Genomic DNA, 22,100 nt, shown 5'->3' on the forward strand with positions numbered 1-22,100 from the left:
TAAAATATAAAAAATAATGTAATTAATGAACGAATAGAAATTATATGTTTATGATATTTAAAATAACATTTTCTTGCAGTAAATTAATATATATTGAATATTAATCTCTAGCCACACACGATTTTATAAAATATTAAACCTAAATCCTTTAAAAAAAAACTTTTAAAAAAAATCTCAATAATATCTCGAAAAAAAAAATTGAAACGATTTTGCTCGTTCATGATCCTTCTTGGGCCACGAAACAGGGATGACTTTTTTTTGCCCTTTATGAGACGGATGAATGACATTTATTACGTCATTAAAAGTTTTGTTTTTTCTCAATAATATCTTCTTTGTCAAAAAATGTTTAATCAAAATAATAAAATTTTGACAGGGACAATTTTATCGTTCTGATTTCAAGGAAAAAAAAAAAAAAAGTCAATTACTAGGAAATTAAGTATTAGGAATGAATTTGATCGATGGTCCCTCTTAATTTTTTGCGTTAGTATTTCAATTAATTAATAAAATAAAAATGAAATATTTTGAAATTTAGAGTAGAAATAGACGCAACTTAAGAACGCAATTTTATGTAATGGACTATACTCACTTCTATCTTATTCAATGCTTTTATTGCTTTTAATTTAATTTTTCTAATTTTTCGAACTTGTTTTTTCCGCTCTAATCAATTGATGTGAGACATGACAAAGACTAATATCGTCTATGAATTTTTTTTAATTAATTCCTTGGTTAATTTATTTATGAATTTTTAAAAATTTAGAAGGGATGAAATACATTTGTAATTTTGATTAAATTGTATTTTTTTTTATTAAAAAAATTAAAATTAAAACCTATGGCTATATTCTTAAAAAAGATGTCGACGTAACTTATTTGAATTAAATTTAAAAAGAATGGAAATGAATGGTCATTGTGCGAGGAAATTGAAAATTAATGAAAAAGACCATTGGATATAATATAAATAAATGAGGCCGCATCGTGATACACGTCGATTGGAAGCCCAGTAGTTCCAGAGGCAAGTGCCGGGAGGAGGAGGAGGACGGAAGGAGAATCCGCCTCCGCCTCAGCCGCCGCCATCGTCGAGATCGAGGTCGGTTTGTGATGGCCGGCCAGTCGCGGAAGTGGCTGGTTCTGGTGGCGACGATATGGATTCAAGCATTCACCGGCACGAACTTCGATTTCTCGGCCTATTCTTCGAGATTGAAATCGGTATTAGGCATTTCTCAGGTTCAACTTAATTACCTCGCCACCGCCTCCGATATAGGCAAGGTTTTCGGCTGGTCCTCTGGATTAGCTCTGCTTCACCTACCGTTGCCGGTGGTTCTGTTCATCGCCGCTTTCTTAGGACTAATCGGTTACGGCTTCCAATGGCTCCTAATCGCCGATTTCATCTCCTTGCCCTATTTCCTGGTACTCTCTCTCTCTCCCTCTCTAGAAATCTTTGTTTCTTTCAACTGCTTCTCTGTTTCCTTATCGATACTTCAAAATATTGGATGAAATTTCTGTTCGTTTCTCCCAAAACAAAACCGGATTCCGTTCATCGATTGGGGATGGATTATGAATATTATTATTTTTTAAGTTTAGTAGAGATATGAACTATGAACTATGAACATGGTTCCTGATTCGTTTCTCCCAAGATTTTCTTGGGATTATAAAAACTGCCATCGTTCTTGAAAAATTCTACAACTTATTCGGATTGTTTTCCTGTTGGGAAATTATTTAGTAGTTCAGTATTTTTAAATCGTTTCTGTTTTTTCAAATCATGTTTTCTATGGAATTGAATCTGGAAAATATATATATATATATAAACAAAAAACAGCGAGATCGAGAATTATTTATATATATTTGGAAGCGAACAGAATATTATTATTTCTCACCTAATTTTGGAATTAATACATTATATTTAAATATATTGACAAAAATACATTACGTTAAAAATAATAAAACCAAGCATTTTCTTTGAAGAGACAAAAATATAACATTATCAATGCAATTTTTTTGGAAAGATTTAAGAAGTATTTTGAGAACCTCATTTTTTTTTCTTTCTAATTTATAAGAAAATTTAATTTGGTTGCAGTTTTTTTATGGTATTTTTAAAGACATCAACACATGACGCCCATGTGGTTCTCTGTTTTGGGTGTAAAAAATCCAAAACAATATTATTATAATTTTAATCACATCTTTTATTCATCAAATAATTTTTATTTAATACAAGTAATAATTTTCAATTCAAATTACCACAGAAAAAATAACTAAGGTATACATATGATAAAATAATTACCACATTTTTAAAATTAATCAAATATATCATAGTTTTTTTGGGTATATATTTTCATTTTTTTTTAGAAACCATAGGTTAAAGAGTTTATCAATCACGGGCGAATTTCAGAAAAAAATTAAAAAATAGAAGAATAATGACATGGTAAGATTCTTTGTATGATTTATTAGTTCAGACTGTTGTTCTCACATGCATAATTTCAGAAATATTCCAATATTCCAATATTCCTAGGACACATGAAAGTATCATATTATTGTGTATTCTTTTTCTATTATTATTTCAAGCATAAAGTTTTTATTTTATTTTGTTATTTATTTAAATATTTTATTTTAACGAATTTTAATTATGGGCAGGTGTTCTTCCTGTGTTTGCTTGCGGGTTGCAGCATCTGTTGGTTCAACACTGTCTGTTTCGTCCTTTGCATTCGGAACTTCTCTGCTAATCGGCCTTTGGCATTATCTCTCACCGTCAGCTTCAATGGCGTCAGTGCAGCTTTCTACACGCTCGCCGGCAACGCCATTAATCCCTCTTCGCCTCCCATTTACCTCCTTCTCAACGCCCTCATTCCCCTTCTCACTTCCATTGCCGCTTTCCTCCCCGTCCTCCATCAACCGCCGCTGCAATCGCTTTCTCTCTCCTCTGACGCTGTTCAGCGAGACTCTCTCATTTTTCTCATCTTGAATTTCCTTGCCGTCGCCGTTGGAATCTACCTTCTCCTCTTCGGCTCTGTCACTTCCGCCGATCCGATGATGGCGAGGCTTCTCTTCATCGGAGCCATCGTCCTTCTCGTGTTGCCTCTCTGTATTCCCGGCGTTGTTTACGCTAACGATTGGTTCCACCGGACCGTTAACTCGAGCTTCAGCCTCGACGGATCTAGCTTCATTCTTGTCCACGACGAAGATCTTGAGTTTCATAAGGAGCTGCTTAGTCGTGAAGCAAATGGAAGCTTTGGCAATGGCGGATCTCAGTTATTGTCTGAATCTGCTTCGCTTATTGACGGTGAGATTGAATCGAAAAGCTGTTTTCCGAAATTGATTGAAAAGGATCAATTGGCGATGCTTGGTGAAGAGCATCCGTCGAGCCGATTGGTGAAACGACTGGATTTTTGGCTGTATTTCACCGCTTACATCTGCGGTGGCACAATTGGACTTGTTTACAGTAACAATATAGGACAGATTGCGCAATCGCTAGGGTTGAGTTCAAGAACCAACGCCATCGTAACACTCTACTCCTCCTTCTCCTTCTTCGGCCGATTGCTCTCGGCCGTACCGGACTACATTCGAGCGTAATTTATAATCGATTCTATTCAATTTCTCCACTGTTTCCTCTGCTTTCCCGAACACTCACACCGCCAATTTTATTTTCTCCGCAGGAAATTATATTTTGCAAGAACAGGATGGCTTTCGATCGCTCTAATTCCAACTCCTATTGCTTTCTTTCTGCTATCGGCGTCGTCGAGCATGGTGACGGTGTACATAGGCACGGCACTGATCGGTCTGAGCTCCGGCTTCATATTCGCGGCGGCAGTTTCCATTACGGCGGAGCTGTTCGGGCCAAATAGCTTAGGCGTTAACCACAACATTCTGATCACAAACATTCCAATCGGATCTCTTCTGTACGGCATGTTTGCAGCGGTGGTATACGATTCGCAGGGAAGGAACTCCGGGCATGGTGAGGCGGTTGTGTGCATGGGAAGAAGGTGCTATTTCTTGACTTTTGTATTTTGTGGATGCATTTCTGTTGTAGGCTTGGTTTCTAGCGTGTTACTGTTCTTGAGAACCAGACACGCTTATGATCACTTCGAAAGTAGTAGGATTTCCAGTAGTTCAAGTAGATTGTATTAATTTATCTCACTGTTATCATTATTCATTCCATACCTGATTTTAGTTCCTTTTTTTTTTTCTTCCTTTTTTCACAATGCATCATTTCATTTCAATTGTGGGGGAGATTACATTTTTTTCCATTCTTTTTGTTCTCAGTATAGTTCTAGTTTTGATTTGAACTTTCAAACCAAAGACTTAAGTTGGATTTAAAAATATCACCGTTACTATGAGAAACCAATTTCAAACTTCAACATCCAAATTGAAATCAATAACAAAATTTAGAGATCAAACATGTTAGAATCAAAACTAAGCTTACTATTCATTGAAGGATTATGATTAGGTAGCTTTGGTTAGCAGTGGTCGTGCAAAATCCTTGTAAAAAACAGACACCTAAAGCCATTTTCATCAACCTTTGGATTGTTCTTCAGTTCAATTCTTCTAACATTTATACTCTGATAGAGATGAGACCAATCCCATCAAAGGGAAGGAATTCTTCATTTACATATTGTAGTGTAGCAAAGCAGTCGAGATTTACATATATATATTCACATAGTAGAAACTCTGCAGTTGTTTGCCTAAATATATATATACACACATACATATCATCCATGGCTCACGGCAGCCTGAGATCTAGAGAGATTTCCTCGTCCTGTCTCAGTTTTGGCCTTAGCAGATACGCCATTTCTGGCATGTTTGGGTGATGCAGAGGCAGACCAGTGGCCGGATGTAACAGCCATGTCCTTGAACTGAAGAAGGCCTTCAAGAGCTTCAACAATGGCTGGCATTCTAGGCCTGTCTTTAGGGTTCAAGCTTGTGGATTGGAGGGCTAGACTGGCCATTCCCTTTGCCCCTTTCACAGAATACTGCCCACAAAGCCTTGGGTCCATTATGAAGTGCAACCTGCGAGAGCTACTGAGATATGGCTTTGCCCAATCCACAAGGTTTTGGTCATTCTTTGCTCTTGATTTGTCCATTGCTCTTCTTCCTGTAAGAAGTTCCAAAAGTACCACTCCGAAACTGTACACGTCGCTTTTAGTTGTCAAGTGCCCTAAGATGAACATCAGACCGCAACCCGCATTAGTGTTTAGACAAGACTACATTTGAGAATGGATATTGGACCCTAGGATTATTGCAACAATGACTATATTTCTTGGAGGCCTTCAACATGATAGTCAGGTATGTACATGTCTTCAACATGATAGTCATTCAACCTAAAAGCTTAAGGTGTACCAAACTCAAACACCACTTCTTGCATAGAAGACAAAAAGGGTTTTAAGTCATTAAAACGTTACCTCGTGTCCAAAGACCAAGAATGGATTTGTGAGATCCTACTTTGGTTGGAGAAGGAAACAAAACATTTCTTATAAGGGTGTAGAAACCTCTCCACAGTAGACTCGTTTTAAAAACGTGAGGCTGACGGTAATAGACAATTTCTGCTTGCGTTGAGTTTAGGCTGTTACAAATGGTGTGCTAGTGAGAACGCTGGGCTTTCAAGGGGGGTGAACTATGAGATCCCACATCGAATGGAGAGAGGGCAATGAAGCATTCCTTATAAAAGTGTGGAAACCTCTCCCTAGTAAACGCATTTTAGAACTGTGAGATTGACGGCGATACGTAACGGACTAAAATGGACAATATCTTCTAGCGATGGGTTAGAGCTGTTACAGGATTCTACAACCGAACATCTAAAAACCCCTTTAACACGAGGGCACTACTCGTAGGAGCTAGAGTAAAACATATTAATCTTTCTAGTCCATTCTAGTCCATTAATTCTATTCCACAAGGCCAAAACGGCGAGGAATGAATGTGATCAAATGATTTGATGTTCGAGATTGTCTACTCTAATACTATGTTATCAGATTCTTAGTGACCCAAATAATTTAGAATGTTGAGCCAGAATTAAAGGACAATTCTGAACCAGCTCTGTGATGCAACTTCATGAAGAGTTCACAATTGAAAACCAGAGATGAAAATGACAGAAAACTTGCCTGTGGAGATGTATTCAGGGGCTGCATAGCCATATGTACCCATCACTCTGGTAGTAACATGGGTGTCTGATCCCTCAGGCCCCATCTTTGCCAGTCCGAAATCCGACAACTTTGCTGTAAAATCCTAAGAAACCCCCCAAGATTTTGCTATATCAATTCGTATTCTTCTTAAAGGACACTGCAAGAAGAAGGTAACATCATAAACAAGAGTAGTTCAGAACACAAACCGAGTCTAACAGGACATTAGAAGTTTTGAAGTCTCTGTAAATGACAGGCTTCTCTGCCCCATGAAGGAAGTCGAGGCCCTTCGCTGCTCCGACGGCGATTTTGAGCCTCGTCGTCCATGGCAACGAGATAGAAAGCCCTGCAAGTGCTCAGTAATGAGGAAAAAAACTCGGAATTCTAAACTGGTTTAGAGTTATGAAGAAAAGCTGACTTTTGAATAAGTGGTTTTCCAAGCTGCCTCTGGGCAAGAACTCATAAACAAGAAGCCTCTCTTCTTCCTCACAGCAATAGCCTATCAATTTTACCAGATTTGGATGCCTCAGCTGCCCAAGAAACACTACTTCAGCCTGCCAAACACACACAGAAATTTTGTTATTAAAATATTTGATATTGAAATGACTTGGAATAGGGGCAATGTTATCTTACAAGCCATTCTCGGTGGCCCTGCAAGCCTTGGTTATCGAGAAGCTTCACAGCGACGGCCTGAGCCCTAAGCCCAGTCCGAAAGTTCTCATCGACATAGCCCTTATGAACTCGGCCGAATCCCCCTTCTCCCAACAAGAAATTACTGGAGAAATTCTGAGTAATGGCACGTAACTCACTCAACTGAAAGTCAAACAAATCAGCCCCAAACGACGCCGCTAGATCCTCGTTCAATCGAATCGAAGAGGACCGGCTGAGATCGGAAAAGGAGAGCCGCCGGAACGACGGCAAAGGAGCGATGTTCTTGGAGAAATCAGAGCGGTTGGGGCGGCAGCGGCTGAAGTTGCCGAAGGCGGTCTGGTCGTCGGCGGAGCAGCAATTGGCGGCGAAAGGGCGCCATGGCTTGGATTCCTTCATTATTGTGGAAGAGAAGGATTTGGGGATTGGAAATGGAAGGTGAAGGAGGAGGTTTCTTATGGGAAATGGGTTGGGAAGGAGGCATTGGAAATGGTACCTTTCTTCAACTGCTCTCTAACCACTCTACTAATGCTCTGAGTATTTTTGTTGATGATTCTCTTTCTTCCTCCTCTTCTTCTTCTGATTCTTCCATTCCATTTTCTCTCTTTGGTTGGTTGAATCTTTGTCTCTTATGCGATTGTCTTCGTACTGAACTTATGAGTTTGTGTTTTTTTTTTTTTAAATATTTTTAAATTAGACCCCTACCTTTTTCGACGGCGGAAAATACATTTTTTTTTATCAATTATATATATATTATATATCTACCCACACACATATATGTATATGCAAATTTCTGATAAAAAAATATTTACATGAATTTTCATCTCTTATTTCTTCTGGTTGGGTTATGTATAAAATTAGATTCGAATATTTATTTTAATACATAGATCTAATGAAGTTAGTATAAATATACATTAAATTTTATAAATTTGAATTTGAATTTGAATGGCTTAAGTCGAAAATTTGAATGGCTTAAGTCTATACTCTTTCGAGTGAGTAATCATAGTTTAAAATAAACAAAATTTTATATCAAATAAAAGTTACGTTTTAATCCGTATTATAAAACTATGTTTTTAAACGAAAATTATACAACGGTGTTTAATATTAAGGTTGAATTTAATTTATTGTAAAAATTGATATAAGCTTAAATAAATTTTCTTCAAATTTGTTTTAATATTTTAAATATTGTTTTACAATTACAATAATACCCTCGATACACTATTTAACTAAAACACAAACTTGCAAGCTTCCCAAAGAAGCCGAAGGATCCAAAATATCCCCACACCCAACCGAATGTTTACATCCCAAAGGAGAAATCGGGAAATTCAATACAATTTGTGTGACCGACACGGTGACGAATGACGGGTGCAGGACTTTTGTGATTGGTTGAGAATAGGGGAAAAGGAGGAGCAGTTGAATGCTGTGATGTAAGGGACGATGACAGCCCTGTGGCCGTATCCTTGTTTCTTCTGCTCCACCTCAACTCCAAGGACATGCACTTTTGTACGTCATACCAGTTTTTAGTCTCTCAACAACTATAGCTTTCAACGAATCAGACTCCTACACGTGTTGCACCATTTGTTTTTTTCCCTTATGACGTGGATAAGATTTTTCTTCCCCAACATTTCAAATATTGTGGATAAAACTTCTCTTATAAATATTTTAAGTTTTATTTTAATTTTTTAATTAGATTAAATTAATTTTAATCACTAAACTCTCTCTTTATGAAAATATATGTATATATTATCTCTAATAGTTAAAAAATGTTCTAAATAATATATCTAATAATTTTTTAAATTTGTATAATTCTATTAGATTAAAAAATAAAATTTATATTTAAATAGATCCGTTAATTTATAAAACATTATTAGTTAAAATAAAAAAAATTACAAAAAATCTTTAAATTTAATTTAATTTTTATTTTTAAAAATTATATCTTGAAGGGGAATAAAGGGACAAAGGATTAGCTCAAAGAGAGGATTTTTAATTGTGTTTGGTACGATGGTCAAAACTAATACTTTTGACCAAAAAAAAAAAGTATAGTTTATAATATCTATATCGCATTTTAGTATATGATGTTAGTTAGTATATGAAAATAATTTAATAATAACAATATGCAAATAATTATAATAATGACAACAACAAAAATTCAGTCGGTATTATTATTATTATTATTATTATTATATTTCTAAATTGTCATTGGGAGTAAACAATGGCTCCGGCCCGGTCCGGTCCGGTTCAGGATAATGGAACAGCGCGTTCCAAAGTGACAAGAGTGGGCTCCACTTGTTGTAAGGCGTGACTTTGTGACAAATGAATTAGCCGTTAGAAACCCCATTTTGCCGACTTTTTCGCCAATAGCCATCCACCTATGGCGGGCTTCATTCGGCTGCTTCTTCCCTAACACGACTCCATCTTTTTTTGTTTTTGTTCCTTCTCCTCTCTCTCCATCAATGGCGGATTTCTCCTTTCTTTCCGACACCGACGATTCGGCCGTCGAAGATCTGCTTTCCCAAACGCAGGATCTCTGTGTTCTCGAACAACTCTCTGCCATCAACTGCTCTGGCTTCACCGACTCTGTTCTTCCCACTGAACTTGAATCTCGATTTCGGAAGCTCAAATCCTTTCCTGCTGCCAAATCCGAGAACAGATCCGGTTTCGATTTGAAGAACAGTCGATCTGTGCACTCCTGCGATGAGAAACCGGACGATGATTTTGCAGTTTTTTCTCCTTCTAAACAGAGTCACAAGAAGGAATTAGGGTTTAGCCCTAAATCTCATTCGCAGCATCTGCCGGATTCCTCATCGGGAAAAGGAAATTCAACGCCACCGATGGACAATCAAAAGCCGAAAAATGGAAGTTCCAGAGCGAAATCGAAATGTAGGTACGTTTCATCTCCTTCGTATTCTTCGTCTTCATCTGGTGAAATCGATGAATTTTTAGAACCGAAGAAAGGTACCAAAATCCGCTCAAAAACCAGCTCAGAATCGGGATCCTTCGCTTCTCCGCCACAATCTCCGCCGAGAAGAGCCGGTTGTTTTTGGTGTTCACCGAAGAAAGCTTCAGAGAAGAAGAACAGCAACAACAGAACTCTCGATAACGGCCTTGGATGGGGTAAGAACAATGATTTCCTGTCAGATTTGAACATTTTTTCGGCAAAAGAGCAACATAAAATCCTGAAAAAGGCAATGAAAGAGGAAGAGAAGATCAATCGGGAGGCTGAGAAAATTGTGAAATGGGCAAAACAAACTTCGGCTAGGATGAATGTTTCAGACATTGAAGACGAGCTCAGCGATCCAGAAATCAAAAAATGAGTACGCAATTTTGATGCTGTTTATGGTTAATCTTGTTCTTGCATATAATCAACTATATACACAAGCATAATCCCTTGAAGTTTCTTTATATATATATAGAAATATGGTATGAAATTTATATTTGGGTTAGTACTTTGAATCAAGGGAATTTGGTGAAGAAAATATAGATTTATCATTTATGTTTATATGTTTATAATCTTCTCTAACAACATTAGTAATTCTCTTGTTTTAAATTATGTTGTTTTTTCTTAATTTTGTTCTAATCTTTCTCCTTCATCACGCTAAATACTCTTTGCAAGAAAGGGCTAATTGTATTGTATAGTTCAATGACGTTTACTGTTAAAAGTTTCCATTTTACATGAACTTCAATTTCTCCTTCAATGGAGTAGACTTTGGCAAGTTATCTTTAAAATATTTTATAATATCTTTTTTTTGGTTCGGGTCAACCTGAAATTTTTTCCCATGAGCTCGAAATTCGAACGGAATACTTTCTGTTTCAGAAAACTAGCCCAACACAACCCGTATAATTTTGGGTTGGTTTGTTGGGTTCAATATACACCCCTGCTAAATATTGTTGTGCTGTTTTAAGTAATTGTCAGATTTTTGTTTTCATTCAAAATTATAATATACGTTTACTTTTCTGAGTAATATTATAATTTTTATTCGAATGTTAAATTGAAGACTATGTATTGAACTTCATTAATATTTTTTATAATTTATACTGAAAAATCATTAAATATTATGTGTTTTACTTAGTCTAGATTCATTCATTTTTACCTTGTTTTAGGTTCTAATACACCATTAACTAACGAAAAGTATGCAATTATGTTGAAATCGAGCTGAAATGAAAAGATTATGATATCTCAATCGATAAGGAAAGATAATATTATTTTCCTTTTTTAATTTTGCAAATAAAAAATTTGCTGATTTAACTAATTGAGGTACGACCAAGAGATATTAAAAAAAATTTAATAGTAAGTGGAAAAATAACCCATGATTTTCTCCTTGCAAATTTAATTTATTTCTATATATGGTTCATAATTTTTGGAGATCAACTTACCTTTTATATTTTCATTTTTCAAATTTTACTTAATCAGAATTTAATTTTATGAAACGTTCTAATAATTTTATAAAATAAAAAGGGAAAAATATCTCAATTATTAGCAGAATAATAATTTTCACTTTGGTCCTTATCCTTTCTAAAATTTATTTTTATTTGTTTAACCCATTTTTTTTAAAGTGCCATTTGGTAAAAAAACCGAACTTTTAAAAAAAAAAATTATGATAATATTTATATATTTTTTAATAATATATTATTTATTAATTATTATATTTTTTTAAAACGTAAGAAATTCAAATTCTTCCCAATCCAATTAGACTTAAGATGGTAATACTTAATGAAGAAATAAGAAGGGGGAAATTTTATATTAGGAAACATGACAATATCCACATCACATTATCCCATGCAAATTCTCACCTGTCAAAAATGCAAAAAAAATATAAATAAAAATAATTAATATATATATTTGTCTAGTAAAAAATCTTCATCCTCTGAAGCTTTCAAACCGGAATCCATGGCGGCCATTTCAATCTTCTTCTATTTCTTTCTTTTTTCCTTCTCCGTATCAGCCACCGGTCGCGGTGGTGGAAATGGCTTCACCACCTCTATAATCCACCGTGATTCCCTTCTCTCTCCTCTCCACAACCCATCTGTCTCCCACTACGAACGGCTTACCGGTGCCTTCAACCGCTCTTTCTCCCGTTCCACCACCCTCACCAATCGGGCCGCCACCGTCTCCACTGGCGGCGTTCATTCTCCGCTCATACCTGACAGCGGCGAGTTCTTAATTTCCCTCTCTATTGGAACCCCGCCGGTTGATTTCACCGCCATCGCCGACACTGGCAGTGACCTGACGTGGACACAATGTTTGCCATGTGTCAAATGCTTCAACCAATCAAATCCCATTTTTAATCCACATCGATCATCCTCTTATAGCAACGTGTCTTGCACGTCTGATACTTGCAACTCCATCGTCAGCCACCGTTGTGGTCCCGACCTCAAAACCTGCACCTATGGCTACAGCTACGGAGACCAATCCTTCACGCATGGTGACCTGGCATCTGAGAAAATTACCATTGGGTCCTTCAAACTCAACAAGGTAGTCATTGGATGCGGCCACGAAAATGGCGGCACTTTCCTCGGAGAGACCTCGGGGATCGTCGGACTCGGCGGCGGCCCTCTCTCTTTGGTTTCGCAACTGAACACAATTGCCGCCGTCAAACGGCGGTTCTCGTATTGCTTGCCGACGTTCTTCAGCGACGCGAATATCACAGGCAAAATAAGCTTCGGTGAAGAAGCTGCCGTGTCGGGGCGAAAAGTGGTTTCTACCCCTCTCGTGCAGAAACATCCTGATACATACTATTTCTTGACTCTTGAAGCGGTTTCGATTGCTAACAAGCGGTTTGAGGTTGCAAACAACATGTCGTCTGCAGTAGTAGAAGGGAATATCATTATTGATTCCGGTACGACATTGACACTTTTGCCCCCGAATTTATACGACGGCGTCGTTTCGACTTTGGCAAAAGTTGTTAAAGCGAAGCAGGTGAATGATCCAACTGGGATTTTGGAACTCTGTTATGGTGTGAGCAGCGTTGACGACTTGAATATTCCGATCATTACGGCACATTTTGTTGGTGGTGCCGCCGTAGAGTTGCAGTCGGAGAATACATTTGCTTTGGTAAATGAAGATGTGGCTTGTTTGACTTTGGCACCGGCGATGAAATTTGCCATTTTTGGGAACTTGGCGCAGGTTAACTTTTTAGTCGGATATGATCTGGACCGGAAGACGGTGTCGTTTAAACGTACTGTTTGTGGTTAGAGGATTGATGTCGTTTCACCGCCGCCTTTATTCAATTTGGGTTCATATCACCCTAACAATTCCAACCATACAGCTTAATACAAATAATAATAATATTTTCACAACCAAGTTGTATTTACGTTTAGAAGGTGAAGTTTGCAACTTGTTTGATATTTGATTTTTTAATATTTTAATTATTAGCATCACATGTATTGACTAGATGTGTCAATTCGAATTGGTCCAAAATTATATAATATATATATATATATATATAATTGAAATTTAATAAAAAAGAAAAAATTACTTATCCTCTACTCATATTTTGGAACGTGAATCTTATTTATTTAGTCAACATTGTAAAAAATATATATGAGGTAAAAATAAATAAAAAATAAAAAGTTAATCATAAATAGGAACACAATCTTAAAATTTTATAGTGATCCTAATTTAGTTTATATATTTTGAATAAATCTTAAATTTAATTTATATACTTTTTACAAACCTAAGTTTAGTTTTTATTTTATTTTATTAAAATTGATTAAATCATAATAATAATAATAATAATAATACTCATGAAAATATAAATATAATTTAAAAATCTATAAATCATGAAATATATGTATATATATTTATTTTAAAACGCCTAAATGATTTTATACAATTTAATTAACCATTAAGAAGATCCTTTTTAAATATATTTTAACCTATTATAGTTATTTTCACAATATTCGTAATAATTCTGAGATATAGACTTAATTATCTTGATTTATTTAAGTGAATTGACGAAAATATGATTCTGTTAAATGAGAATCGTGTAGTTAAGAAGAAGAAACATGAAGGGGTAGTTTTGTCTTTCTGGATTCAGTCAACTTGGGTTCGATATTCATTACGGTAAAATAAATCTGATAATTTTTGGTGCAGAATTTTCCGATCCTCTGCCTTGAACGAAGAAGATGACCCGAGGAAAACAAAAGATCGAAGCTCAGAGGCGAAATGCGGAGAAAAATCAGAAGCAGAAAGGCTCGCAGTTCGAGGCTAGAGCCGTTGCCCTTAAAGTCATCTGCCCTATTTGCAAGGTTCTTCTTCTCTTCAATCTTTGTTTCTATTATATTCTCGATTGGATTTGAGTGTTTGTTCTTTCTTTTTGATCTGGATCATAATCTTATTAATTTTGTGATGTCAAAGCAATAGAAAATTTCATTTCCAGTTATCATTTTTCCTTACTGTTTTCTAATCTATGTTATAATGCACTTGATATTGCTGTTGCGATGCTCTCAATTGATAAGAAATTCATTGGAGTTTGATTGATTTTGGTTTTATCTTTCCTTTTAAGTCAATGCTAGGATCCAAAAGTAGATCATTTTGGCGGATCATCTGTTATAGGGTTTGGCAGGACTGGTACCAGAACTATGAGTTTATTGACTGAAAAATGTTCAAGCCTTAATTCTATATGATAAAGAGGTTTTGAGTTCAGGCTACAAAATATAGGAGCCATCTACTTGAAACATTGAATAGAAACTATGATTCAATATTTTTTATGTGTAGCTCTGATATTGTCTTAAGAAGTTCTCTTGTTGCAAGAAATGCTGCCAGATTAGTTAAATTGTGATTGAGTTCATGATTATTGGGAAAACAAGAATTTGATACTCCATATCCAAATTCACAGCTCTATTTGTAGAACTTCTGAGGATAATTCTCTTTTTGTTTACTCTTTTGGATTCCTAATTTGTATGTTGAGTTTTTTCTTTCTTTTGGGATATAGACGATAACAACCTAAGAGCCTAAAAAGGGAGAGCCTTCCAATTGTTAATAATCATTAGAAGACTAACAAAGTTTTATCTTATCTTCAAAGATCATTGCCTTTAAAACACCAGCCCCTTGGAGCTTCTATCTGCCAATTATCACCACTTTTAGGCAGACAAAAGGATAACTCATTTAAGATGTACATCCAACCTCAATAGCAAGGTGGCAATAGGGGAAACAAATGATTCACATATTCACCATCTCTAAGACATAAAAAGCAAGCAACGCGGGATAAGACTCGATTTACATATTTATAGTTAGCAACCTGTCTTGGGTATTAAGACTTTCGTTTCTTCAGGTACTTGCCGTGCCAAACTTCGTAATGTCCAGTTTTCTACAAATTTTACGTTTAGGCTGTGGATTGATCTTTTGCCTTTGAAAAAGTGGAATGCCTAGTTTTTCATTCCTCCCCATGTGTTGTCTGATCTGTGTACACCATTCTCTTCATACACATACTTCTAACATACACATACTTCTAACAGCCTAAGCCACCGCTAGCAGATATTGTCATCTTTGGACTTTCCTTTTTGGACCTTCCACTCAAGGTCTTAAAACGCCTTTGTTAGGAAAAAGTTTTCACACTCTTAAAGGAATGTTTCGTTCTCCTCTCCAACCGATGTGAGATCTCACATCACTACTAGAATCCATGTCTATCAAACTTTTCTCAAGGTATTTTGTGAATAGTTTCTCTTGGCATGTGGGACGAAGTCATAGAGACTAAATATTGAATTAGACATAGAAGAGAATTATAAATTCCTCTATTTTAAAGTTTTCCATTATGATGCTCAGAAGGTTTTTTCGACTATGTATCTAATCATCTGTTTCTTACCATAGGTACAACTAGCAAATCATAACCAATTGGGTGATCACTATGCCTCCAAACATCCGAAGGAAAAGCCACCGTCAGAATCTGGCTGAATCGCCCCTTGCAAGTTGCAGTATGTGAGTAGCTTTATTGAAGGCATTTCAAAGTTCCCTTCTGTGCAGATCAATGAAAGTTGCTCTGATTGATTGTCTTCATCTTTCTTGTTCTTAAAATTGTACTCCTCCTTGTAAGGGTATAAAATGACGAGTCATTGTGGCACTTGTAAAATAAACAAGACTCTAATACGCTTGTTCCAGAGTCGTCCCAGTCTAGTTTACTCTGTGCCTATGAACTAGGGAATCCTATCCTAAGAAATGACATTTTCTTTATAAAAGGATACAATCTTGCAAATGCATAAGAAGGTTCTGTATTACATCTGTTTATTAGGATTGAGAACAGTACATCGGTAACTAAGAGATTATGAAAGAGAGATTTTGTAGGACTCAAAACCCACCGTCCCTAGATATTGTTTGGTTCATTATGTATCAATTTCACTGTTTTAAAACGTATTTGTTAGGGAGAGGTTTTCACACCCTGATAAGAAATACTCTGTTCCTGTCTTCAAGACTTCAACCGATATGAGATTTTACTGATTTAAAAGAGAACTTCATGTACCTCATAAATTTTTAGAAAATTAAATCAAGGTTCAAGTACCAGAATCTGGATCATTCTATTTATTTATTTATTTATTTTTATTTTTTATAGGAGTGAATCCATTTAGACAATTTATTAGTGATTTATAATTAATTTCACTCAATTAAAAAACACTTTAATAAATTATTATTCTTCCAAAAGTCTATTAATGACAAAAGACCAATTTCACATAGTTCTTTCTAAATAAGTTAGAAATAAAAATTAATCTTGATTTTTTTTAATAATATTATGTTAATAATGCAATTGAGGAAGTATTCTATTCGATAGTAATTAAAAAAAGATATAGGAGTTTAAATTGATTTAAATATTGAAAGTTAAGATTTAAATCGGTACAGTGTATAAATTGATTTTTTCTTCTTCTATATTATATAATATAATATTAAAACAACATGTTATTTTCTTTGGTTAGATTTCAAGTTTAGTTTATAAATAATTAAGTATGCCTCCAAAATTTTACAAAAGGTCAAATACAAATTAATTTTCTTTAAATATACGTTAATAAATTCCTAAAGTTTTAATTTTAGGCTGAATGCATTTCAGGTAAATTTTCGGATTTTAAAAATCTTATTTGAATTTTATATTTAGTAGGCTTTGTATTTTAGTAAGTTTTTAATGACTAATTAATAAAAAAAAATATTAACCGTAAATTAAAAATTTAAAGACGTATATATTTTAAAATTAAGATAAATACAAATCCAAGTATTACTATTTTTTTTTTTTAAAAAAAGATCCTCCGTTGTTTTAGTCCGTGAGCGTAATTGAGTTGGCCTTTTCAAAATTAGCTCCTTCTGCGTAGAATTACAAGCAGTCCAACCGAAATCTACTGGACCTTCTCTCCCTCGCTTTAATCTCTCTGCTCTTATATGCCTTTGAGTTCTATCCGATTCAAAGCAGGGTTTCTTTAATCCGCGCCAAATCTTGCCTCCAAGCATCCCCATCTGTTGCTTCTTCATTCAAGAGATAAGGATTTCGCATCAGTTATGATTATAATCTTTAAACCCTTTATGAACTTCATCGTAATCGTTCATAATCTTCGTGTTTTTGGTACTGGGTTGAATCCCTTTGCACCCTACTGCGTTGCTCATCATTCTCTTTGATTTTAGCTTTACCCCTAATACTCATTAAGCATTTTGATTTTACTTTGTTCTTCCTAAGGATCATGTAGTTCTTGTTTTTTTGGGTTCTGGGTTTTCTTGTTATTGATCATATTTCGATAAGAGTTGTTGTTGAATGGAGCTCTGTTTCTAGTTTGTGATTTACGAACTATTGTGAGTGAGTTGATTGAAGGGGGATTTAAGATCATGCCTCAAGAACAGAGAGGCCCGATGAGTCGAAGCCTTTCGAGAAGGCGTTCCTTCCGAAATGAAGTATTGAATAGGGATGATAGGGGGTGGACTTCACTCCACATTGGTGCGCGAAAGGGTGACCTTAAAGAGGTGGGTTTCGTTTTCTCCTCTGCTATTTTCTTTAGTTGAAGTGATGGGTGTTGTTTTTGTTCATTGATTCTTGAATTTTGTTTTGCAAATCTTGATCAGGTGAAGCGTCTGCTGAATGAAGGAATGGATGTGAATGCAGAAGCATGGGGCCCCAAATCGAAGGGGTTGACACCCCTTCACCTTGCTGCGGAGGGTGGGCATCTTGATTTAATGGATGAATTGCTTGAACGTGGTGCCAACATTGATGCTAGAACCAAAGGTGCTTGTGGCTGTAAGTATCCTTATCTCTCACGGGTTCATTCAATATAAAGCTAGAATTGATTAGCTGAATTTATCTGGTATTTTATTGTTATTGATGAATCAAGTATTTGGAGTTTTAGAAAAGCTCTTGGGAAGTGATATCATTCAATTCAATCATAAACAGTTTTGCTAACTTGTACCGTTAAATATGAAATGAATAAGCTATGCCCAATAAAATAGAATCTGAAGAACAAAGAATTAACATTTGCTAAAATTCATTGACAAAACTAACTAAAGAAGGGAGAAGGAAAGAAAAACTAGATTTAAGAGTATGGCTGATTCGTGATAGAGATTTTCTTTTTCTCCATGGGGCATGCTCTGAACTGGATGAGAATCCTTGATTAAGTAGGGAGTAGGTTGTGGGAAGGGAAATGAATGTCCACCCTCAAGCTTTTTAAAACGCCTCTGCTAGGGAGAGGTTTCCACGCCCTTATAAACAAAGTTTCGTTCGGCTCCCCAACTAACGTGGGATCTCACAATCCACCCTCCTTCGGGGCTCAACGTCCTTGCTGGCACTCTTCCCCCTCCAATCAATGTGGGACCCCCCAATTCACCCCCTTCAGGGCCTAGCATCCTTGCTGGCGCACCGCCTCGTATCCAGCCCCCTTTGGGGCTCAGCCTCATCGCTGGCACATTACTTGGTGTTTGACTTTGATACCATTTGTAACAGCCAAGTCCACCGCTACCAGATATTGTCTTTTATAGGCTTTCTCTCAAGGTTTTTAAAACGTATATGCTAGGGAGAGGTTTTCACACTCTTATAAAAAATGGTTTGTTCTTCTCTCCAACTGATATGGGAGCTCACATGTTATATCCGGTAAATATTGTGTTGATGCTATGCTGCTGGGTTCACTACACGTAACACTTTTGAGGAGCAAGCAGATACGCACCGTGTAGGCATAGACTGTAGGCATGCGGTGGTGCTTGGGCTTGTAAAGCTCTTATATTTCCTTAAACAAATGTGGATAAACAACCAAATTTTCTTGTTCTGAAAGTAGTTAAAGATATTGGCATTAGGATGGGTAAGAATATAGATAAAACGTTGAAGCCTTGTTGTAATAAAGATCCTAAACATTGATTATGTTGACAATGAACCCCAGGGACACCTCTGCACAGTGCAGCCAAAGAGAGAAGGAAGGAAGCTGTGAAGTTCCTCGTGGAGAATGGAGCTTTCTTGCCTGATGACATAAATGACTGCAGATTTAATCCTCCACTGCACTACTGTCCCGGCCTCGAGTGGGCGTACGAGGAGGTCAAGCGTCTTCAACATTACAATGGTTCGTCTAGTGAGACATCTTGCAGCTCTGAGAGCTGAAAAAACCCCATTCCCCCCACCCCCTGGTGGTGGTGTTGTTGAGTTTGATTCTTCTCTTATCAAGGCATCTATCTATCTTAATCTTGCTGTGTCGGATCAGATATGGTTTCTTCTTTTGTGGTTGTCAAACCATAAAATTGTGTTATGTGTTTGTATTCCTTTGCCCGCCGTTGTTCGATTGACCTACTCGTTTTTGGACAGAATTTATGCTACTTGGGACTGAGACTGTAAATGTAACGACCCATGTCTAAGATTTGGATTGGAAAATTTTTCGAGAGGTTACCCAACTTAGCATTGTTTCAAGCAAAACATGCTTAATTATGAAATTTCTATGATTCAATTGTCTAAAAAAAAAGTACTTCTTGTTGATATAAATAGTAAATAAACTTTTTTAATCATTCTATCATTGAGATTTCTCTGGTTTGAATGTAGTATGAACTTATTATTCATATATCTCTTATTTACTCGGGTGTCACAATAAAAATTAAGATAATAGATGATATAAAAGTTTAGAGATTGAGAATTTAAATGAGTTTCCAAACAAAAAAACAAAAAACAAAATTTTTACCAACTTTTTTCTTTTTCCCCTTTTTTTTTTTATTATATTTTCTTTTTTTTTTATTACATTTTTAGGCAAGATTATATTACTCCTTGAATATCTTAAACAGTCTGTAAAAAATAAAAAAAAAAACTCAAAAATCACAAAAACTATTGAATAGTGAAATATATTATTTAATGACGTGTCAAATATTGAATGAAATGAGTACATATATTATAGGCGTACTAAATTTTTTTCATCTCATGCAAGGACGTCCTTGAGGTAATACCTTTAATTATTATGTGACCAATTACTTATTATTGTATTGGTAAGCTATTCTCGAGATGTGTATATATATATATATATATAAAAGCTTGCTGATATGGTAGAATAATGGGAAAAAGAGGAACACAACGGGTATTTGTAGGGATAAAGGTTATTGCATTATGGAGGGGAGACACTATTGTTAATTGCTTTTCTAATTTTGTTTTAAACTAATCAAATTCTTATTAAACACAAACACTTAGTGTTCATCATTTTTAGTACTATCTTTTAATTAAATTAAAAAGGGTGCTGGAACTATGATGTTTCGTTAGGTGAAACATTATTTTTAGCTTAAACTAATGCCTATTTTGTATATATTTAAGTGTTTTTAGATGCTCGTATCACACATTAGCATGGAATAATATAATTTAATGCGACTTATAAGTAGAGTCGTCTAATAGATATTATCAACAATATAGATATGGTCTAATAGATATTAGTAGGTTTGTTCTACTGAAGAAAAAAAAAACGACTCACACAGCACCCGTTAAAGAGAGGAAATAGACACATTTTGAAATTATGAGGCTACCGATGACGGCGATATGTAACGGGCCAAAATAAACCATATAAATTTTCAATTATGAATAGCAGCACAGACAAGAAGAAAGAGCATAGATTATTGTCCAAAATGGAATGAAATAGGGCCATTTGTTTGTGTGTTTGGAGACAAGCTTCATTTATTCAAGCAAACTTACACATTTGGAATCTTAATCATTTTTCTCCTTAACCAATAATTTATAATCATCCACTTCAAAAACCCATTTAAATTATTAATTGTGGTTTTATATTTTATCTTTTTATATGTTATTTTATTTTTGAATAAAGCAAGGTTAAATGATATAAATTAATATTTTGTACCGATAAACATGTTCATATAACTAAATAATCAGATCAACTTGAACTATTCAACCCAAATCATAAATGTTAGATTGGGTTAATTTTTTTTTAATTTGGATTGTTTTGATTGTTTGGAACATTGAAAATTTGGATGAGTTCACGAATTGACATTTTTTTTTGTTGGGTCTAAAAATAGGTCACAAACCAATCCAATATTACCCTATTTTTAAAATTATTTTTAAATATTTGGGAGTGATGTGAGTGTAGAGTTCTATTATGGCTATTTAATTATTTGTTATATAATTGGAAAGTTAATATGGGATTTGTAAAGTGGGACCGTATCTTTTAATAGAATGATGCGTAGCACACGTGTGAGGGACCCCAACAACCCTGTGAAAATGCTAAACATGAATGATTAATACAGATTATTGACAAAATTAAATATTAAACTTAGCTTCCATATTTAATTTAATGTTCATCAAATCTTTATAATTTAATCTCACTAAATTATTAACTTTTAAATTATTGGTCATTTAAAATTATTAAAAAAAAGCTCGATCACATTTTTATTTCTTAATGTTTTCTTTTAATCTTAGGTTCATTTGAAACGGATTATTAAATTTCCAATTATTGACGATCTTTGAGATCCCACATAGATTGAAAAGGAAACAAAGCATTCTTTATTAGGGTGTACTTCTCCCTAGTTAGGGCACTTGGTTGCAAATAGATGAATTGTGAGATCCCATATCAATTAGAGAGGGGAATGAAACATTCTTTATAAGGAGGTGAAAACCTCTCCTTAGTAGACGCCAGTAAACTTGAGCTATTACACTTAGGACGGTAGGGATCGAAACACAATAAATATCTAAAGTTGGAGGACTAAATGGAAAAAAAAAAAAAAAAAACAAAAGTTTAAGAGACTTTTCCTAGGTAGTGGAGAACAGGTACAACATGAACTTGAAAATGATTACAATGAAGGGGGAAGCTTTAATAGAGAGTTTGATGATGACAACAAAACCTCAACTTTGGGTCTTCCATTACATCCTTCTTTCCTATAAAACCCTTCCTTTTCCTCTAACCCTAAACACTCACATTTCAACCTCTTAA

General features: G+C 35.2%; 5 protein-coding genes and 1 long non-coding RNA gene across 6 annotated transcripts; 5 read left to right on the top strand and 1 right to left on the bottom strand.

Moving 5' to 3' along the window:
• The first annotated feature begins 948 nt into the window (after positions 1-948).
• LOC111483444 (protein NUCLEAR FUSION DEFECTIVE 4-like) lies at positions 949-4,165 on the top strand. Its single transcript, XM_023129667.1, has 3 exons — positions 949-1,404; positions 2,626-3,557; positions 3,645-4,165. The coding sequence occupies exons 1-3, from the start codon at positions 1,096-1,098 to the stop codon at positions 4,114-4,116; spliced, it is 1,713 nt and encodes a 570-aa protein (XP_022985435.1). The 5' UTR covers positions 949-1,095; the 3' UTR covers positions 4,117-4,165.
• Positions 4,166-4,468: 303 nt separating this feature from the next.
• Positions 4,469-7,378, bottom strand: LOC111483446 (probable serine/threonine-protein kinase PBL15). Its single transcript, XM_023129669.1, has 5 exons — positions 6,735-7,378; positions 6,520-6,655; positions 6,311-6,447; positions 6,084-6,207; positions 4,469-5,143 (listed from the first exon to the last, which is right to left on the bottom strand). Exons 1-5 carry the CDS (start codon positions 7,146-7,148, stop codon positions 4,698-4,700), a joined length of 1,257 nt encoding a protein of 418 aa, XP_022985437.1. The 5' UTR covers positions 7,149-7,378; the 3' UTR covers positions 4,469-4,697.
• Positions 7,379-9,082: 1,704 nt separating this feature from the next.
• Positions 9,083-10,178, top strand: LOC111483447. The gene has a single exon (XM_023129670.1). It carries the CDS (start codon positions 9,203-9,205, stop codon positions 10,061-10,063), a length of 861 nt encoding a protein of 286 aa, XP_022985438.1. The 5' UTR covers positions 9,083-9,202; the 3' UTR covers positions 10,064-10,178.
• A 1,429-nt stretch (positions 10,179-11,607) lies between these two features.
• LOC111483445 (aspartic proteinase CDR1-like) lies at positions 11,608-13,046 on the top strand. Its single transcript, XM_023129668.1, has one exon. The coding sequence runs from the start codon at positions 11,638-11,640 to the stop codon at positions 12,940-12,942; it is 1,305 nt and encodes a 434-aa protein (XP_022985436.1). The 5' UTR covers positions 11,608-11,637; the 3' UTR covers positions 12,943-13,046.
• A 736-nt stretch (positions 13,047-13,782) lies between these two features.
• LOC111483449 lies at positions 13,783-15,947 on the top strand. The gene is made up of 2 exons (XR_002718366.1): positions 13,783-13,997; positions 15,559-15,947. It is a non-coding gene; the product is annotated as an uncharacterized LOC111483449 (long non-coding RNA).
• A 1,054-nt stretch (positions 15,948-17,001) lies between these two features.
• On the top strand, positions 17,002-19,561 carry LOC111483448 (phytochrome-interacting ankyrin-repeat protein 2-like). Its single transcript, XM_023129671.1, has 3 exons — positions 17,002-17,679; positions 17,779-17,950; positions 19,080-19,561. Exons 1-3 carry the CDS (start codon positions 17,545-17,547, stop codon positions 19,292-19,294), a joined length of 522 nt encoding a protein of 173 aa, XP_022985439.1. The 5' UTR covers positions 17,002-17,544; the 3' UTR covers positions 19,295-19,561.
• Positions 19,562-22,100: the final 2,539 nt, after the last annotated feature.

The sequence above is a fragment of the Cucurbita maxima genome, unplaced genomic scaffold, assembly GCF_002738345.1.
Source record: "Cucurbita maxima cultivar Rimu unplaced genomic scaffold, Cmax_1.0 Cma_Scf00008, whole genome shotgun sequence".
NCBI classification, from domain to species: domain Eukaryota; kingdom Viridiplantae; phylum Streptophyta; class Magnoliopsida; order Cucurbitales; family Cucurbitaceae; genus Cucurbita; species Cucurbita maxima.

Coding starts and splice junctions, on each gene's coding strand:
- LOC111483444 (XM_023129667.1), top strand. CDS start 1,096: ATGGCCGGCCAGTCGCGGAAGTGGCTGGTTCTGGTGGCGACGATATGG. Junction 1,405..2,625: donor TCTCCTTGCCCTATTTCCTG/GTACTCTCTCTC, acceptor AATTATGGGCAG/GTGTTCTTCCTGTGTTTGCT. Junction 3,558..3,644: donor GTACCGGACTACATTCGAGC/GTAATTTATAAT, acceptor TTTTCTCCGCAG/GAAATTATATTTTGCAAGAA.
- LOC111483446 (XM_023129669.1), bottom strand. CDS start 7,148: ATGAAGGAATCCAAGCCATGGCGCCCTTTCGCCGCCAATTGCTGCTCC. Junction 6,656..6,734: donor AGGGCCACCGAGAATGGCTT/GTAAGATAACAT, acceptor TGTGTTTGGCAG/GCTGAAGTAGTGTTTCTTGG. Junction 5,144..6,083: donor CCCTGAATACATCTCCACAG/GCAAGTTTTCTG, acceptor TGTTCATCTTAG/GGCACTTGACAACTAAAAGC.
- LOC111483447 (XM_023129670.1), top strand. CDS start 9,203: ATGGCGGATTTCTCCTTTCTTTCCGACACCGACGATTCGGCCGTCGAA.
- LOC111483445 (XM_023129668.1), top strand. CDS start 11,638: ATGGCGGCCATTTCAATCTTCTTCTATTTCTTTCTTTTTTCCTTCTCC.
- LOC111483448 (XM_023129671.1), top strand. CDS start 17,545: ATGCCTCAAGAACAGAGAGGCCCGATGAGTCGAAGCCTTTCGAGAAGG. Junction 17,680..17,778: donor GAAAGGGTGACCTTAAAGAG/GTGGGTTTCGTT, acceptor AATCTTGATCAG/GTGAAGCGTCTGCTGAATGA. Junction 17,951..19,079: donor AACCAAAGGTGCTTGTGGCT/GTAAGTATCCTT, acceptor AATGAACCCCAG/GGACACCTCTGCACAGTGCA.